This window comes from Centropristis striata, chromosome 14 (assembly GCF_030273125.1).
Source record: "Centropristis striata isolate RG_2023a ecotype Rhode Island chromosome 14, C.striata_1.0, whole genome shotgun sequence".
NCBI lineage: Eukaryota > Metazoa > Chordata > Actinopteri > Perciformes > Serranidae > Centropristis > Centropristis striata.
In genome coordinates this window covers 6340808-6361680 of record NC_081530.1, presented here as the reverse complement: position 1 = coordinate 6361680, position 20873 = coordinate 6340808, and the positions used below count along the sequence as shown (strand labels likewise).

At 39.5% G+C, this 20873-nt stretch overlaps 1 protein-coding gene across 2 annotated transcripts in view; it reads right to left on the bottom strand.

The window, feature by feature from the left end:
• LOC131985601 (rho guanine nucleotide exchange factor 2-like) overlaps window positions 1–19879 on the bottom strand; it is a 44702-nt gene extending 24823 nt beyond the window's left edge. For both annotated transcript variants that reach the window (XM_059350796.1, XM_059350797.1), the window contains exons 1-7: window positions 19723–19879; window positions 7187–7349; window positions 4736–4803; window positions 3812–3872; window positions 3399–3531; window positions 2670–2779; window positions 1031–1174 (exon numbers count right to left, since the gene is read on the bottom strand). In XM_059350796.1, the coding sequence (XP_059206779.1) occupies window positions 1031–1174; window positions 2670–2779; window positions 3399–3531; window positions 3812–3872; window positions 4736–4803; window positions 7187–7349; window positions 19723–19782 (739 nt within the window). In that variant the 5' untranslated portion in view covers window positions 19783–19879. The remainder of the gene's footprint in view (window positions 1–1030; window positions 1175–2669; window positions 2780–3398; window positions 3532–3811; window positions 3873–4735; window positions 4804–7186; window positions 7350–19722) is intronic.
• Between the last annotated feature and the right edge of the window lie 994 nt (window positions 19880–20873).

Below are 20873 nucleotides of genomic sequence, written 5' to 3'. Positions count from 1 at the left end.
TGATACTACAGTTTAGGTCAGGGATGGGCAACAGGAGGCCCGGGGTCCACATACGGCCCGCACCCTCACTTGAAGTGGCCCTCAGTACAACTACATGCATTTGAGCATGAAATCTTAAAAGTGCAGTGTAAAAATGCACAAAATTACTTCTTGCAATTAATATTGGTCTGCTGTTCTTGCACTGAAAAAAAAGAAATCACAGTAAGTGGTTATTTTTGATTTGCTTCAAACCTTTTGTATTCCTATTTATACTGTTATACATGCATTCGAGCATGAAATATGGTAAGTTACTGCACTGTAAACATATTTAAAATTGCAGTTTCATCATATCTGGTTAAGTGCACGGTCCTATATGTCGCCCTGTGGTAGTGTCCATGAAAAACTGTGGCCCCCTCTAGCATTTAAGTTGCCCATCCCTGGTCTAGGTAATAAATGGGAAACCCTTACGTCACTACATAAAGAAGTAGGAATGTTTATATTAAGCTCCTTGTAATAACCATTAATTAATCAATATTTAGTGAATAAAACATATATTTCTTGCTAGAAATGTAATCAAAATCCATTTTTATGCAGAAACAAAGTCAAAATATTGATTTTTTTTCACTAAAAATGAGAGAACTGTCCGCCATGTATTTTGTTCTGACCACCGGAACCTTGAAAGTCACATGACTTGGAACAAACCAATAGGAAAAAAATACCAGGTTGGGATAGGACTGTCATTAACTTGCATCGTAGCGAAATCCGTGTCAGTTTCACGGAAATTTGAGTGATTCCGTGGCTATTTCACGGATTTCTGTGAGACCAGGTTGGCGGTGGGGCACCAGAGCCACTAAAAGAACACCCTGGAAGGCACTTTATCATGTTTTTTATCAACCCTTACGTCACTACATAAAGAAGTAGGAATGTTGCCAGTATGATGATATGCATTTTTTTATGCATTAAAAAAGTGTACAGGTATAATCATGAACGATATTATATGGCAAATTCCTACTACCACTACTAATAAAGGTCAGTCAACTACTGCCATCACCATATATGACGTCCTGCCTCTTGATGACGTTTTTGCGGTGTGCCTGCAGGTAACTGCTGTCCACAGCCATGCTCCATGAGTCAGCCTTGAAGTCCTGGCCCTCAAGCTCCAAGTCCTCCAATACTGACGTATAGTAGCTGTCTCCTAAATGAGAGAAAACCATCACCATTAAATATCTGGCTGACAAATAATTTGAGAGCTTTATACTCAACTACCAAGATGTGAAAATACAATTTGATCTCTCCCTTGTTGAGCTTGTTCAGCTGGCATGATCTGCTAAAATCCAACTAAAATCCAAATTAATTATCAATTATTAATCAAACCCCCTTCAAAATAAATGTATTATTTATACTTTTGATTGCTGAAAGAGTGAAAATGTCTTTGGAGATACATCAGAGATGTTCCATGTGTTTCCAACCTTTTGAGTAGGGGGCCGTACTGTTCATGTTTGATTGACAGTTTAGCTGGCAGGGATAAAGAGATCAGTATTTTATATAATGTACAGTCATGGAAAAAACCCATTTTTTTCTTCAGTTTCTTGTTCATTTTAATGGCTGGTACAACTAAAGGTACATTTGTTTGGACAAATATAATGATAACAACAAAAATAGATGATAAGAGTTTAATTTTAGAGCTGATATCTAGACATTTTTCTTTTTTTTTTTTTAAATAACCAAAATCATTATCAAGAAAACCATGGAAAATGTCTAGATATCAGTTCTAAAATTAAACTCTTATGAACTATTTTAGTTGAAATGTACCTTTAGTTGTACCAGGCATTACATGAACAATAAATTGAAGAAAACAAGGGTGGTCTAATAACTTTTTTCCATGACTGTATGTAATGTCGGAAATATAAGTACAGTAACTCAAGTATTTTCATTTTATAATATAAATATTTGAAACTTAGTGTTACTAGTTAATTTTCAGATTAAGATTTTTACATACAAAAATATGTTAATCTTATAAATTATGATGCAGTTCAATGACTACTACATTAAAAATGCTGCTCGCAGCAATAACATACAGTAGCAGAAAATACTAAATAAATAATAATATAACACTGGAAGAACAATTTGTTGACACTTTCATTTTTTTTTTTGACTTAAGTTACATTTCAATTCAGGACATTTACCTATCAAGTACTTCTAGACTGTCATTTCGACAGCCAATTACTTTGACCTTACTCACTCCCACAACTTGTCATTTAACCACCTACTGACTTTACTCATTCATGTCACGTTCCTGAAGAGGGCCTTGGGCATGGCTTTGACTCCTGGGCACCTCCTCCTGCCTCTTCTTTTTGTGCTTTGAAGACACAAAAAGTGCATTCCCAATAGATATTGGGTAATTTAATTGGCTGATTTAGTGTAAACCATGCCCATCTCTGGTCCTCTATCTAAATCCAGATATGGAAAGTCAGAGCCAGATCGTGTTGTTGCTTGAACAAATACAGATACAGACAATGGGGGACAGAATTATTTGAACACTGGCAACCCAGTTGCTAAGCAGTGGTCTTAGCCTCACACTATCCTGCTGCTGCACGATACACCTTACCAATAAGCCACCCATCATCTCCCCCAATGTCTTCAGATTTTCCAATCATTTTACTATGATGTATCTTTGAATGTTCTGATACCGTCATCATTGAGAGACTCCACTGACATTGCTCTGGTCCTGAAACTTAGGGAATCTGTGGACTGGGAAAGGATCCTGCGCAGCCCCAGGGGAGAGTCGTCGCTAAGTGTCCTACAACACACACACACACACACACACACACACACACACACACACACACACAGAGAGTCAGTTAGCTGGTGAGACAGCTCTAAACAGATAGAGTGTACAGGTTTTTTTCATTTTACATCATTTTGAGGGAGCGTTGTAATGAAATGGCACAGAATTAACAAAAGGTGGTAACGCTTTATATTAAGGTCCTTGTAACAACCATTAATTAATGAATATTTAGTGAATAAAACATATATTTCTCGCTAGAAATGTAATCAAAATCCATTTTTATGCAGAAACTAAGTCAAAATATTGATTTTTTTTTTCACTAAAAATGAGAGAACTGTCCGCCATGTTTTTTGTTCTGACCGCCGGAACCTTGAAAGTCACGTGACTTGACACAAACCAATAGGAAAAAATACCAGGTTGGGATATGACTGTCATTAACTTGCATTGTAGCGAAATCCGTGTCATTTTCACGGAAATTTGAGTGATTCCGTGGCTATTCCACGGATTTTGAGTTAAGCAAATCCGTGGCTATTCCACGGATTCCTGTGAGACCAGGTTGGCGGTGGGGCACCAGAGCCACTAAAAGAGCACCCTGGAAGGTACTTTATCATGTTTTTTTATCACGGCTCACCCTGCAATGTTGTTGGTGGAAACACTCTTGGACAGAGTCAGGCCGGAGCGACCACGGCGGGACCCCAGCAGGGTTTGTCGGAAGCTTTCGGAAGGGTAGATGGCTGAACTTGGACGTTCGCGCATTCCTGGAGCTGAAAAGAAAAACATTGCAGGTAGAAAAGAGAGAACAATGAGGGAGAAAGAAAAGAGGAAGATATGTACAGCAGTAGAAGGTAGAAGAGTATAATGTGAGCCAACAGCACACTTAGGAAGAAGATAAAGCGAACCGGAGTAGGAGGGAAAGAGGAGTTTGATAATGATGACAAATAACAAGTAGAGAGGGGTGAAGAACAGAAACAACAGGGATGGAAAAGGAGAACTAGTTGAGGTAGGAGGAGACTGAATATATGTGTGTGTTAGAAAACCTCTTACTTTTTGTCCGCAGCGTAACATTCTGCAAGGATGAGTTCCGCATTAGGGCCGTCTTCTGCTGCTGTGATGATAAAGGACACAAAGCAGTATGTAGCATGAACAGCAATTTACTTTTTTTTTTAAAAAAAAAAAGCTCAATCACTAAAGTCATTTTCAGTATTTTATTTTGAACTTTTAAAAAATAAATACAAAACACATAAAAAAGAAAAAAAAAAAAAAACTGTGTGACAGATTGTGACTACTGTCAATATACAACATATAAACATTTTACAGTCAAAAGAGTATGACACATGAAAAGCAAATAATCACACAAAGATCACACAAAAACAGACGATGTATATCTAAAAGACTTTGAGAACATGACTGATTTAATATTATAGCATATTTTCTGTAGGGCATGTCTGCTCAGTGATGTGGCGCTTGGTTCACTTTTGGCCACAGTTCTGCTCGATACATCAATCATGAAGCTGATGCTCTGTAAGGTTTTCTTCTTTCCTACAAACTTTGTGTTTGTGTGTGTTCATTTTCCGAAACGAGTATCGAACATTGGGTTTATAAAATGTCACATCAGCCAGTGTATCATTTTTCTTAATTTCCAGACATGGATCATAACAGTAGTGTCATTGTGAGAATTTGGTCATGTGTGATCTGTGTTCTGTTAGTATTTGGCCAAACTTTAAATGTTTTTTTGGTGGACACGTCTCACAGTGCAATCTCAGATCATTATTTTTGGTAGATGACCAAAGATTATACCATGGTTTTCTTACAAGTGATCAGACAGTCCACTGGCAGAGTTCAAAGGGTTCTTTGGAAGAAAGATTTCATGACTGTTCTGCAAATATTCGCAGGTAAATAACAGAGCAGAAGAAAACATTTACATGTTAACATGTATTAGTAATTATTTCACTGTAGCCTGTGTCTTACCCTCTGTTTCATTTTGGCACAGTTTGGCAAAGTGTCTCGACAGCGGTTGTGGATAGTGACATTGCAGGCTGGAAAAAAGAAAGACATAACATGTTACATCTCCTGTCTTTCTTCTGTGTCAGTATTGCAAGCTAGTACAATCTGTCTGTCTGTCTTTTCTGTGTGCTTGTGTGTTTTTAGTGGCCTAGTTTTGATCTAGAAGGATGACAGAGTTGACATGTTATGGGTAGGACAAACCCAATAGCGATATTATTAATTCATTTTTTAATATTAGAAACTTGTGTGTGTGTACTTGTACTTCCTACATAGTGAGGACCGGAACACGTTTTTAACCAACAGAGTGAGGACATTTTTGTGAAGTGAGGACATTTCGGCCGATCCTCAATTCTTTAAAGGCTTTTTTGAGAGTTCAGACTTTGTTTGAGGGTTAAAGGTTACAATTAGGTTCATGTTAGTGTTAGACGTACAAGGATGTGTGTGTGCGCGTGGTGATAATCCACCAGCTATAGGTCTTTTCAGTCAGTTTCTTTAATGCATTGGCATCTTGTTGTTAACATAATTTTTTGTTAGTTGTCGTATCTGCAATTCCTTAAGTTTTCTTTCATAAATTCTAATTGGGCTTTTGCAGCACATGTGAAATATCATGCCAATAAAGAATGTTTTTTTATTACATGACTGTAAGCATACAGGTTCATTATCTAGCCATCAACATATCATAATCATAATCAACAATTCGTTATGAATGACAGCAACTGGTTGGGTACAATAAATTACTACCTAGATAACAGAGGTTATTTGATAAATAGGAGGTATCTTAAGTTTTAGAAACATTGTATAGTAAATGTCCAAACATCTTAAAGAAATGTTTCACCTTTAAATATTTACCTTTAAATGCTTAAAATGTATTTTCACTGTAAAAAAAACAAAAAACATTTGGCTGCACCTACATTTTGTGCTCGTGAACCAGCACAACCATGCACAAAATTGGTCTAGAGCCCTTACTTAAATCTTATACTTTTTTGCCATTACACTCAACTGTTGTTATTCACTGTTTGTACTTGTTGTATCCAGGCAGCAATCTCCGTGTGTGAGCATGGAGGCCAACCAGGAAGTGAACTAACAAGGCGAGCCGTCATCAGGAGAGAAGCAGAGCAATGCGTATCCACGGCAACGTGTCAATAAAGTTATATATAACGTTATATAGATAGAAAAGAGGACTTTTACCATTTTGGTCTCATATCTTTGACCCTTTGACTGTATTTTCACTTAATGACAGTTTATTTGAACGTTTTGTTCAGTAAAAATGTCTTGTTCAGCGCTTGGTTGGACTAACAGACACTCCAAGGAGTCGCTGCTCAGTTTTCTGAGGTAAGAAAGATACATTTTTGTTTTTTTTTGCTAGCCAAAACTAACATCCCAATAAATGCTAACATGAATTAGCAGCGGCTTCTCTCAGTCGGGTTGCCGGTGTAGAGAGTCTGTAGTCAGTGTAGCCAGTCCCTCGCGCTCCTCCACAGTCCAATTATGGTCTGCTCCGCGTATCGGAAACAAGATGGCGACGCAAGATGACCACAAACCGATGGGTGACGTCACGGTGACTACGTCCATTATTTATATACAGTCTATGGCCGATCTCGTCAAGTTTGTTAATTTTATTCATGTTCATGTTTCGTGTTTAATTTCATGCCTTAGTTTAGTTTCATGTTTTGTCCTTTGTTGTCATAAGCACTTTATGTTTAGTCACTCTTGTCTAGTCTCATCATGCACTTCCTGTTTTATGTTGTACTTACTTTCTTCCTCTCCTTTCAGACCCTGACTTCCTCCCTTTGTGTGATTTCCGCCACTGTGATTGTCTACTCCGCCCCTGATTGGTTTCACCTGTCTTCCCCTACCTAATGTATAAATAGTCCTTTTTCTTTGTCTTGTTGCCCATTCATCTTGTTCAGTATGTTTGTCTCGTCAACGCCCCAGCCAGGTTTTTCATGTTATCAGGTTTGATTTAAGTTGGTGATCATTTTTGATCCACCAAGTGAGCGATTTTCTTCATTTGTACTTTTATTCTCACTGTGAGTGTTTCTTTGTTTTGATTGAAATTGTGCCTTTTGTTATACCTACTACTGCCTAAGAGTCGTGCATTTGAGTCCACCAGTTTTGTGTCTGAGGTTGTTTCAGTACTTATACCTATGAAAAGTGTTGCAATATAATTCATATATACTGTAACCCCTGTAACTTGCAAGTTAACTTCCATAGTAACTTTATCATAGAGTTTCATTTGGAAGCAGTTATTTTAACCCAAACCATGTTTTTTCCCCAAACATAACCAAGTGGTTCCATTTTACGTCATGTGTTTAAAACAGCAACTGTGAGACTGTTTCAACAGGAAATATAATGTTATACATATTCTGCACATTGCTTCTTAATTTACTTGTATTTTTTCTATTCGTGACTTACTTGGGCAGCTGAGGGCCTCCTTGGCAGTAATACTCTTGTTGCATGCTGAACAGAGAGTGGTCCCTGACACTGTCAATGAGGTGAAGAGGTGACCATTGCTGTAACGGGCCTCCCTTTCCCTTGCCGCCTTCTCTCGTTCCCTCATGCGTTCTCTCTCTTTATTCTGGAAAGGAAACGACACAAAATGTGAAAAAGGCTTCCTGTGTATTTGTGAAGAGAAAGCAGATATTGTGATATGGTATCAGCACACTGACCTTTGTCAGTACCACTTACCCACTACCCTGTGGTTAGGGCAAATTACAGCTATGGTTGTAATATCATGAACTATTAAGCATCGTAACAGAAGCAGAGTTAACATTCACAGGAGAGATGTTAAGCATAGTTACAGGTACAGAGATTGTTTTCCATTGTAAACATGCATTAGTCAAAACTGAAGTCACATTGTTACAACTCTTAACACAGACCGCAAAACAGAAGTCTCTCGTGGACCAAACTGTGAGTCATTTTTCATTGCTTTCACACAAAATGCATTCAATAACCACATTTGGCAGAATCCATTAACTCATGCATTCATACCCCTCCCACCCGCTTCGTATGTTATCAGATCATTGAATGCCAGTGTCAGTGGTAATCAGCCCATAACACCAGCTGAGTAGGGGCCTGCTCCACCTGCTGGCATTCAACGGGCGATCGCTGAAAACAGAGCGGTAATGATTAGTTAAAAGGCTTCCTTAAAACCATTCCCCCGATTGCATGGCAGCCCTGCTACTGGCTCTGTAATTCGGCATTCGTGAAAATTTTGAGCCCCCCAGCACAAGAGGGAGTGTGACTTAATACCATTACGCCACTACTTCTTTTAAGAGCAAAATATTTGTTTACAACTACATCCATCCATCCATTTTACTCCGCTTATCCGGGGCCGGGTCGCAGGGGCAGCAGGCTAAGCATGGCATTCCAGGCGTCTTTCTCCCCAGCCACAACGTCCAGCTCCTCCTGGGGGACCCCTAGAAGTACCCAGGCCAGGAGAGAGATATAATCCCTCCACCGTGTTCTGGGTCTTCCCCGGGGCCTCCTACCAGTTGGACGTGCCCCTCTAACCGGAGTGCTGGAGGTCCCAATCTGATGAAGCCAAAAGAACCACATCATCCGCAAAAAGCAAAGACACAATTCTAAGATCACCAAACCGGATCCCTTCCTCCTCCCCTCCTTTCCGACCTTGAGATCCTTTCCATGAATACCACGAACAGAATTGGAGACAAGGGGCAACCCTGGAGGCCAACACCCACTGGGAACGTGTTTGACGTTGTGCCGAGTATGCGGACACAGCTCTCACTTTGGTTATATAGGGACCGGATAGCTCGAACCAACAAGAACAATATCAAGGTCCTGAATGTTGCATACCCCACCAACGCTACTGATCAGATCAAGCTAGTACTCTATGATGTTATCCTGTTATCAGTTGGAAGGTGATTTTGGTGTCAAACAGCTCAGTTTATATGGATTTGTAGATAGCTTTACAAACTACAACAAATGGTAAATGGACAGCACTTGTATAGCACTTTTCTAGTCCTAGACCACTGAATCACTACAGATCATCATTCACCCATTCACACACACAGTCATACACTGGTGGCTAAACAACTGTCATTTCCCCCAGATGGAAAATTCTCATGAACTGGATCATTTGAAGAAAGAAATGGAGAAGGAGACAGAAGCCAAAGCTGCCCGAACAGTTGGAGAAAGAGAGACGTGAAAAGGCTCTTCTCCAGGATGCATTAGAGAAGTCTTCCAAAACTGAACTGGTAATGGCCTTGGAAAAGGAAAAATGTCCAGGATGGCTCTTCAAGATGTCTTTGTTAATTAGAAATTAGCAACAGCTGCGCTTGAAAAGGCTTTGGATCAGGAAAAGTTAGCAGCTGCTGCTCATGAGAAGACTCAGAAGAAAAGAACAGACAACATAGCTCTGCTGAAGAGGAAGAACATAATTTCTGAGATGATGGCTAGATTTGCAAAGAAGCAGTCCTACAACTCTACAAACTTCCAGCTGAAGGTGGAAACTCTGGCACTGGAGCTCAAGTGAGAGAGTTAAGAAGCAGCTCAGGAGGAGTTTAGCTCACTGTGAACGCCAGCTGGAAGAGCAAACAGAAGCCAAAGACAAGCTGGCTCAGGACGGAAATCCAGGAGCTCCAGGACCACATAATTGACCTTCAAAAGACACACCTGAGCACAAAACACTCCAGGTCCAGAAACTTCAACAGGAGGTTAAAGTAGGTAGAGCAGATGTCGAAGAGAAAGATAAGAGCTTGCGTCTGCAGATTGATATCACAGAAGCATAGTCCCAACAGCAGAACCAAGAGGATAAAAGCATTAGTTTATCCCATGAGAGTAAAGACATCAGATCCTCTTTGGTGGCACAAAAAGATGTTGATTGACTGTTGAAAGACCAAAGAATCAATCAGTTGAGGTCTGGGCTCATGCATTATGCTTAATGATACAAAGACAATGCTGGGATATATGTATTTATTTACTTTGTAATGGGAAGGGATAATGGCAGCCATGAGAGGGAGTGTATTGGAACTTTCCCTGCAACATCATAAAATACAAATGTATCTTATGTAAATGTATCTCATTGTAAAGGAGGACATTTCTGAGCCTGTCCCTCAATAGTCTCCATGTTGGCCTCACTACCAGCATCACCCTTTAACAATGGAAACCAAGGATGTATAAAGAAAACTGTGTAGAACGTTGGAGGCTGGACCCATTCATTCCTATGAAAGTTGTTCAGTTGTGCAGGAAGGCCAAAAAGTAAAAAAAAAAAAAAATCTCCTGTGCATGGATTGACCCACATCTAATATTGCTCTCCCACACTGCGGGACCCAAGCAAAGAGACTTCCGCTACTTCCAGTTTAGCAATCCGCTAACTTGAATGTGGATAAAACATTAATTGTGAAGATTTCTGGACTTTCCAAAATGAACCAAATCCTGATAGTTAAAATCATTTTATTATAGTTTTGATGTTCAACAAAAATAATCCTCTGATTTACAGACATCTCTTTCTCAGTGTCCCCCTGTGGGTTAGCCCACAGCATTTTTGCCCTATGGGGCCCCTATGTTGGCTTCCTGTGGGGCCAAGGTGGGACCCCAAAGTGCCCTGCATCTCACAGTGTTATTGGGGGCTACAATGGGCTGCACAATTTCATTCATGTGTGATGAAGTTAGTCCCCATAGCAGAATTTCATTGCAGTGAGAACAATTCTTGAAACATGAGCTCACAGTATACAATGACCTCAAGGACAATCCCAGCCTTATGAATTTTTTTCACAAACTAGAGACCTAGAGCATTCAAGATGGATGGCCCTATTCTGTATATTGACTATAAGGGTGTTTCTCAGCAGTTTAGAGAACAGAAGTGCTTGCCATCCAATCGCTGAAAATACATAAATCTCCAAAATGACCAAAGTTTTTTAAATCAAATCACAGCATGGATTTTTCTGTGGTTTTCCTAAAGGTATTTTTAATGTTGTATTCTGGAGGGAATTCTAAGGGGAAAATGCTGCTGCTGCAACTCTCAGTTCATTTAATCAAGGTCAAATACTTTTCTGATTACCCCTGCCTTTGATTACATCAATTGTTCATTTCTTAACACTGCACTCACTCTCAGTTGCTGAAATACAAAAAATAAAATATAAAATAAACTTTGCCTAATAAAAGACCTGTATCATGCAGAGATAACTCAAAGACTGCTGCTGTAAGAATCTTCTCTCTTGTACACAATGAACAAGAGTGTATACAAGTATTGAGCACAGCCTGTTTTAGTCTGAATGCCACATACATATTCCAGAAGCCATACTTCCAATTGTCTCTTAAAACAATGGCACAGTCTAGCAATTTGCTTGATAAGTCTTTAGTAGTATTCTGTTTCATATGACCGCATGGGGCTCCCGACAATGAAATCAGGGGTTCATCACTCTATAATTGTCCTGTGTCCATTTGTGCCATCTCTTTGTGCTTCACCCTCCTAAGCTGAAGGCCACTCACAAAAGAAGAAGCTCTTATGATCACATGAACACAAGTGAAAAAGCAGAAGTCAGAGAGGACAGATGACTGGAAAACAGTATTTTGTCACACATTTTGTCTGTAAATAGCCTCTAGCTTTTGATGAGGTTTGCATGAAGCAAAAATAGGATAAGGAAGCAAGATATGGATATAAATATGGAATATTATTTAACATTGTTTTTATTTAATACTGGGCAAAATATAAATAATGTGTTTGAAATAAATCTATTTGCCTTCATGCTGAGACTTGATGACAAGAGGACTGTCAATTAGCTTAGCTTAATATTAAATGATACCTGAGGCAAGGAGAAACAGCTGCCCACACCTCTAATGCTCACAAATTAAGTCCAAGATACACAGGCACCAAAAGAAGAACAATAAAAAAAAAACCAGTTCGTATAACAGTCTGGCAGAGCAACAACACATACACACCCACACACAGCAGAAGAAGCAACATCCATAAATCTGGAGGCTTGCTTCTGCTTTCAGCGTCTCAGAGACAACAGCACCAAATCCGACCACATGCATTAAAATGTCATCCAAATTATGCTCACTAGTTTGCATTGTACAGTTTTACAGATGTAAATAATTATTTTTGTTTGAACTTTGTCTTCTACAGAGAGGTCATGAGTTAGCATTATAGCGCCTTGGGGTCTTACCTCTCAAACTCAGTGAGGATTTTGAATGGGTTTTAGGCAGGCAGCAACCTCCAGGTCTGAGTTGGGAGGCAAACCAGGAAGTGCCTTAAGCTGCATTCTATGTATTCTAAAATTCCAGCAGGGGGCGCTAAGAGTGGCTGCAAAAACATTTCTGTCCATTAATTTCAATGCAAAATGAGAAAACTTCTCACTTGATTTATTACCTCAGAATTTTTTTAGGACAACAATCGCTAGTAAAAAATCTTCTTCAAGACAATTTGATGTTAATAGTTCAAATAATGGCCCCATTTAGAAGAAAATAGAAGTTAAAGATTCATATGATTTGGGGTGTGGCTACCTTTGATTGACAGCAGAACAGTGCGTCTCCAGGGCAACGTGTCAATAAAGTTATATAATGTTATATAGATATAAAAAAGACGTTTACCGGTTCAATCTCATAATTTTGACCCTTTCACTGTATTTTCACTTAATGACAGTTTATTTGAACGTTTTTTTCTTTAAAAATGTCTTGTTCAGCGTTTGGTTGGACTAACAGACACTCCAAGGAGTCACTGTTCAGTTTTCTGAGGTAAGTGACAAACATTTTGTTTTTTGCAAGCCAAAATGAACATCCCAGTTAACGCTAACATGAATTAGCAGCGGCTTCTCTCAGTCAGGTTGAGGTGTAGAGAGGCTGTAGTCAGTGATCAGATCCCTCTCACTCCTCCACAGTCCAGATATGGTCTGCTCCCGGTATTAGAAACAAGATGGCGACGAAGGTAACGCTGAACTCGATGCTTACAACGGGCCACAAACCAATGGGTGACGTCACCGTGACTACGTCCATTATTTATATACAGTCTATGGTTTTTGGTTAAATGCCTGAAATAAGGTCTGTGGTTTATACAAGCTTAAGAGATGTTTGCGTTTTGTTGTACGACATAAAATACATTAATACCCCCACTTGTGAATTTTGAAGTTTTTACATGTCTTTAAAAAGATGATTGCCAACAAGTGACTAAATGGGACTACAGCGGTTGTCGGGACATTAAACTTCAAGCATAACCGCTGTGACGTTCAAGTCATGCATTCGTGGATTAGTTTGTGATAGCATAATGTTAGCTTCTTACTTCTGTTGGCTGCATTAATGCTTCAAACATAATAAAAGGAGTGCTCATTCGGGAAGATTATCCTGTTGAATAAGCATCAGGAACGTGTTTTCCACAGAGCTTATTCTCTGCAATGATTCAAAATTCCATGCAAAAATGCATTAGCTAATTCTCATTAGACCCCATGCCGATGCTACTTTGGGTTGGCCTACAAATGTACGTCATTTCATTTGCTCTGTATAGGAGAGGATAAGGATAATAATTAATGAATGAATGATGTTAGCACATAGTGATGATTACTGCATGCATTTTAATCTGGGCACATTTCACATTAAAAAACAGTTACTTTTTGCAGTAATGACTATTTTTTAAAAGTGCCTGCATTGCCTGACAGCAGGTAGCATAGTATGTAATATAAACACTTAGAGTAGCTAACACGTTTTATCTGTATCCCCTCACAATAACAATAAATTTGTCTGCAAACAGAGCTCATTCACCAATTCACAAACACATTCATACTGGTGGCTGAGGCTACCCTACATGGTGCCACCTGCCACCATCAGGAAATCATTTACACATCGATGAACGCAGCATCATTGGGGGCAATTTGGGATTCAGCATGTTCCCCAAGGATACTTCGACATGTAGGCTGAACGACCTTCGATGGGCCGCTCTACCAACTGAGTTACAGCAGCACTGGCAGTATATATATATTCCAAACGCATTTAAAAAAAAAAAAAACAGAACACACACTATATCTAATCCAAGCAGTGGCTATATACATGTGTTGGGGCAGACAATATGGTTGACAAAGTAAAACTACAGAGATGGCCAAATCAAAGATGGCTGAAAATGAAGACAGTATGTGTTGAAATTACAATAAAGAAACATGGTGCGGAAAATTTGAATCCCCTTGTGGGTGCGTTATGCAGAAGGTCTGAGCTTTCTCTTTCCTAATGAATAAGCTATGTCTTAAAAGTCAATGGCTGATCTACCCAATAACCTACTACCCAATAACATGATCACTCAGAGATCACCACAATCCATGTGCTGTTGCAATGCTAATGCTATGCTTTCACACCTTGTCGAGAATGTCCTCTCCTCTCATGGGTTGTTTTTTTCAGAGCAGCTTTAAATGACCCATATAAACATTTGTAGTAATGCACTCTAGTGGCCGTAAATATGAAGGTGACATGGTCCACTTAGGGTGGGTAAGAGGGGTGGAGGATGGTTCAAGCAAACACAGGACTTTGACTTTAGGAGACCGGTCGGTGTTTGTGTCCACTGTGAAACCAAAAGGAGGTTTTGTTATTTGAGGTAACATAACTTAGCTTCCATGCATAGCCCGTGCATAGCTACATCACAGATATGCCAAGCTTTGCATTACCTATGGAATTTCCTCACTTCCAGTAATAATGTTCATTTCTTTTAGCTTTTTAGCGAGATGGTTTGTCAAACAGAGCCATCTGAGATGCTGTCATTGGAAACTATTTGAAAAAGAGAGAAATTCTTTCCAGTTCTGATACAATTGATGGTACTGTAGCATAGGGCTGGGCGATATGGACCAAAAGTCATATCCTGATATATTTGGGCTGAATATTGCTATACAATTTATATCGCAATATTTATATCGCAAAATGAGAGCAAATGTTCAGTCAAAGTCAAATATGACATGTCACAAGTAGTTTTATTGAAACCGTTTATTTAAATAAGATATAAATACTGTATAACAGCAGGAGAACCTTTTTTAAAAAAAAAAATTGAAATAAAAAAATATCTTAAATTAAAAGAGCCTATGAAATATAATCGGCCAATCTTTTTCCGAAATAAATATATTTATATGGGAAAAGAATAATGAATATTACAAAAGAACTAAATATGACAAACCCTAGTAAAGGCAGTATTTATATATAAAGAAAGAAAAAATGAACTACATCGATATATGCAATATGATTTAATTCCATATCACAGTTAAAAATATATCGATATATCTTTTATATGGATATATCGCCCAGCCCTACTGTAGCATCTTCACTAACCTCGTCAGGAGCCGCTACCCTCTTCGTATCACTACACACTTAAAATAGGCCTGTACCTGCTAGCAGCTCCTTAACAGGACTCTAATTAGTCAGAACCTTCAGTTGTTTGTCTCAGACACATTACTTGGAACCTAACAACATGGATTTGAGATCTTGTAATATTGCAATTCTGTTGTGAGTTTCTGATGCTGCGAGAATCCAACTGCCATGCAAGGTAATAATCTGCAGCCATATAAAAAGTGTTATTTAAAAACTGTTACGTTCAAGTATGAGGATGTGATGATGTCCTGCCACCGGTTGGAGCACTGACTTTCAAAGGTCTTCTGTGGGTCGTATTTGAGGGTAGGAACAAACAAGTTATGTGGACTTATGCTACTGAGGACTTGTTGCCCTCGTCCTAAAAGTAAGACCAAAAATGTGGCACTGTTTCCTGAATTTTTGGCAATTGGATGATGAGCACTGCTGTTCAGAACTGCTGAGAAACCCCCTAATAGGTACTATATCTAGGCAAGCCATCCATCCTCTGAATGATTTTAGTCTCTAGTTACATTACAGCAGGTTCTAGTTACATTAGTCAGCAGCATGATGACTAACAGCATCAACATGAATACATTTGGCTCATTGAATCCACAAGAGTCTCAGCTTTCCAGTGAAATCCAATTTATGAAATTCCAAGACAGTTTAGGGACCCCAGTCAAACCCCGGTGCTTGTCACCTGATGGGCATCATTTCTATTGTTAGGTGGATGATGGCAGGTCCTGAAGTGTAGTGCAGTATTTGTACAGAATGTCTGTTCACAACAGAGGGTATATAACTCATAAAGGAGAAAAATCCATCTTATGTTTCACAGTAATGCATGAATAACTTTCTGCAATAGAAATACAAGGCATGGACAAGGAATATGACTTGACCTCTAAAAGAAAAAAGATTTTTTGGGCTTTAATCCCTCAGAACAACGAAATATAGCACAGAAACACACCATAGCAAAAACATTGCGGAATAGACAGCTCATCCATGCTCTCCTTCCCTCATATTGGGAACCTTAGTCATCTTTAACAGAAACATTTTATTCATGTCCATCAAATAAAAGCACAAAACAGACCAAGGTGCTTATTTCCATCTGAAAATACTGTCCAACTGATCTATTGCCTCAACACATAGACTTGAGCCTTTGAGAGCCAAGCACCAGTCCTGCAGGCATGAGGCATCCATTTTTGCTCCCTCATCCTTTCCCTTTCTCCAAAGACTATCATTTCATTTTTAAATAGTGTAAACTCAACTCAAAAGTACATTGCTGTTAGATTTTATAACTAACCCCTCACTTTGACTTTAATATGTCAAGTAAGTGTTCTAAATGTTTTGAATAATATTGTTTATAAACATGTATTATCATTGTTATTACATTACTGTACGTGTGTGTTCGCTGTCTGTATAAGGTGTTCCACTTTGAGGACAGCTGTCAGCCACTGTGACGATGGAGTAACCCAGATTCATTCCTAAGGGGCAGCACAGCACCCTGGGTAATTTAAGTTTAGCCTTTCTGACCGACATATTAGTGACAATGCCACACATGAAGCACTGACCCTACAGGAATAAATGTACACACAAAGTGGGTAAATGAATGACTGCTTGGTGTGGTCTGATGGAGTAGGTGGTGCTATTAGCAGCAGCCATACTGTGTCATGAAAGAACCTGCTGCATATTATGTTTCACCTAGGATGACAAGGCAAGTGGACCTGGATAATGGCTGTGCACTGGCCAGCATTTATTGCACAAGGCTCCTTCAACTCAGATATGCCAAAAGCCACTCAGCTTGCGCTGCTACCCAGTGGTTGGTGGTGTGTAAATAAGCGACATTCAGATAATTGCTGTAGCACACCAACAAACTCTTATCTCTTGTATTGAAGAGGAGCAACTGCACATGTACAACTTATAACAAGTCAATGGACAAAGATTATTGCGCCCGAGGGCCAGAAATACGCAACCATCAGTAACTTTAGACAACCTACAGCAAATTTAATCTAAAATTTATTGCATATTAGACATTTTAATCAATAGGTATATATGTATCTTGCTTATTTAGAAGAACACATTTATTTAGTAGTTTGTATACATGCAGCAGTCAAATGGACAAATAAAGTGGGAGGAGTACCGAAAGTAAAATTCTTTATACGTATTACAGATTGTTTACAAAACTAGTGGGGTTAGTTGGTTGTTTACACATAAGCCTGTAAGGGTGGGGAAAAAATCGATTTATTTACATATCGAAAAATGTTTATGGGGTATGGAATCGATTATGTTACGTCATATCCGTGTCCAGAAAATCTTTGGCCCTGCTGTCAGTGTTGCCAACTTAGCAACTTTGTTGCTATATTTAGCGACTTTTAAGAACCCTCTAGCGACTATTTTTCAAAAACTGACAAGCAAAAAATGTAGCAACTTTTGCTGGTGTTACTAGAGACTTTTGGAGACTCGTTCTGACTCTGCTTAACGAGCAGCGGGGGCTGCCGGCGGCCCCTGCCTCGTCCCGAAGCACTCACAAGCAGCACAGTCCTCCTGCAGGAGTCTCTCCCATCTGCAGTCACAGAGCCGGAGGGGATGTTCTCCTTAGTGTTCAGCCTGCATGATTCTAGCGTTATAGAGAAACGTGCCTACCTGTCTGTATCAACTGCTGTACATGTAATGTACCCCTTTTTGTCTCAGTTGAAATAAATGTCAGCTGCTGGACTGACTGACAGACTGATGTGCATTAGAAGTACTAGAAGTGTATGATTCAATTTGTTTGTTGTTTAGAAGGAAAAGAAAATGATAAATTATCAAGAATTGTGATAAAAATCGAATCGGCACCATAGAATGGTAATACAATCAAATCGTCGTCCCAACCCTAAAAGCCTGTTTTTTCTACCTTTCCGTTCACCTGCCTAAACACAGCTGACCAAGGAACACAATCTCACTTTGGCTATACACTAACCTGCCAATAGAGAGCAAACAAAATTATTAGTATTCTTGTATGTCTATTGAGAATTCTCCTATGTGATTTTTGCGTTGGATTTTGGATCATTGCAGAAAACACGCTCTGTGGCAAACTTCTTTTCTGGTGCTTACGCGTTTTGTGCAGGATAATCTTCACAAATGAACACTACTTTTATTATGTTTGAAGTGTTAATACAACCGGCAGAAGTAAGAGGCTAATTTTCACAGTCTTTATGCTTCAGACAGTCTCCGACAAGTTAACCAACGGTTTAGACACGCTAGCGAATCTTTAGCCTAATAAAATGTTTATCAACACAATTAACAATCTACAAGACCTTGCATGAGTACTGAAGAACACGACTTGATGCTGTAATGAGGACTAATGAGAGGGTTGCCATCCGTGTCGAGAGCGCGTGATGAGGTTTAATGTCCCTGACAACCATGGTAGTCTCGTTTAGCCACTTAGCAACCGCCTTTTAAAGGACACATAATTGCAAAATTCACAAATTGGGGTATTTACTATTTTATGTCATACAACAAAACGTGAACTTATCTCTAACCACAGACCTTATTTCAGACATCTAACCATCAACCCATTCTAAATTTTGAGTTTGAGTGCAAGGAGTGCAGCAGGATTAATAACTTAGCGCTATTATTGGTAGAACTCTAGGCTTTTCGGCCTACAGTCTATGCTTTTGGCATGCTCACTGCTGCCTCTTGCTGTAAGACTTGAGTACTGCATGTGCACAGTGATATTACCAGGTTGCCAGTGGCCAAATTTTTGTGTAGTTTAGAGTGATGAATATACAAGCGTACTTTGATATCAAAATGCTTACCTACTGTGCAAATTGCTTACAGCTTGGCATATCCGGGATACAAAATAAATGCAATAGGAGTCACTGAAACCAACTCCAGGAGAAATGAAAGTGATGGTGTTATGGAGTGAAGAGAGTGGGAGAGAGAGAAAGAAAGAAAGATGCAGAGAGAGAATCAGGTACAGCAGTTGGAGGGTGGAGATGGTGTTCAGCTGGTCGCTCACAAAAACTGCAAATTGTGTGACCTTAGTTTAAATCCAGCAGACTATGTGATCAGCAGTTGTGTGTGCCTTTCAGATGATAATGCCTCACATTTGCATCTATCAGACTGGTGTCTTAGTAAATCTAGCACTAAGTTCTTTATTATATATTTTTATACACATTTTTCAGGCCTACAACATTCTCAAAGAAAGCAGTAATATCACACACACACCCACTACCATTTCTATGGCAACAGTTGCCATAGTCAAATATCCAGTCAGCAAGCACACTGTGTACAACTAAACATACATGCACACCAACACCTACATTCACAACTACATAAAGACTTACCCTGTATATCTATATGTGAAATGATGTGCAAGCAACGCAGCTATAACGAGGCCTGTGGCCTTAGAGGCCCGGGCTTTGTAAGGAGCGGGCCCTGTGTCACACTGAGGAAACGCTTTATTGCAGAGGAAAAAGGCAATGACACAATAATATGAAGAAAAGGGAAGTGGAAAAAACACAGGAACACAGTAAAAGAAGAAAAAAACATAGTACGACTTAGTAATCTCAACCTAACAGGTTTTGCCTGTTCTATAAAAAGCACTATGTGGTTGGCAGAACCTGAAGTCAGTCAGATGCTATTTCCTGATGTTAATGTCTTTAATGTTACAGTCAATGATGAACATAATGCCAACTCACCCGCATGTTGATCTCTCTCACCCTTTCCTGCCGCTTCGACAGATTGGTAACTCTGGACATTGTGACGGTCAAAAAATAAAAATAAAATATCCTATATTAATTTGTACGCGTCTCTGTGGATCCCTCAGATTGCTACCAGAGAGGAAAAAATTAAAAAATCTTTCCTCACTGGCCAACTGCAATGTGCTTCTGCTTCTAGTGAAGTGGCTGTTCCTGTGAGAAATCTGACTTCTGAATCATCACCGCCCCCTCACACACACACACACACACACACGCACGCACACAGTGTTCAGCTGTCTGTGAATGCCTGGTATAGGCTATTATTTGCTCTTTGCTATTTCCCAATATGAAACCATTTACAAAATGCTAACATTTTACTGCAGCTATTCACAGTGAGAAAGAAAAAATAGTTAAAGGCTTTTATCACCTAATCAGTTTATCAAAACTTGCATCACCTGCATATTAAGTTAACGTTTGAGAGCATGGTGTGTTTTTCTACTGTAATCATGAAAGAAACCCAAATTGCAACACAAACGTTCAAAAGTAGTAGATCCCATATTCAGTGGGTGAGCAGCTGACAAGCAAATGTATTGAATCTATTGTTTAGGCATTAGTATTTAGTGTATTGATTACATTTTCATTACTTAATAAAAACTCAAAATTCAATTCAAATTCAGAATTAGCCTGGGCAGTGTATGGGGCTGTGGGTGAGGCCTGCAGGTGGTTAAAGTTATCTCCTTGACTCCCACTAGCTGGTTAGGATTAGGGTTGGGAGACTGGGCGGTCCTGGAAGCTTCTCTCTACCCATGGAGCTCTTTGGAGGGGTCAGCAGGTAAGCTTGGACAGTGTGTGGGGCTGTGGGTGAGGCCTGCTGGGCTCAGAGACCCACAGGCAGGCTAGAGTTTGGAGCCTGGAGTCCTGGAGGCCTCTCTCCAGCCCTGAAAGTCAACTGAGTTGTGGTCTATTTGTAGTGCAGTGCTAGCCTGGGTATATCCATACTGCCTTGCGCGCTCGATTTCATTTCAAACTGCGAAAGGGTCTGGTGTCTAAGGCCGATTCTTAGCCCTGTTTTAGGGATCCAATCACAGAAGGGAGAGGGACGGCAAGACGATGACGCGTACTATTGGACAGATGGAAGCTTGTAGTTTTGT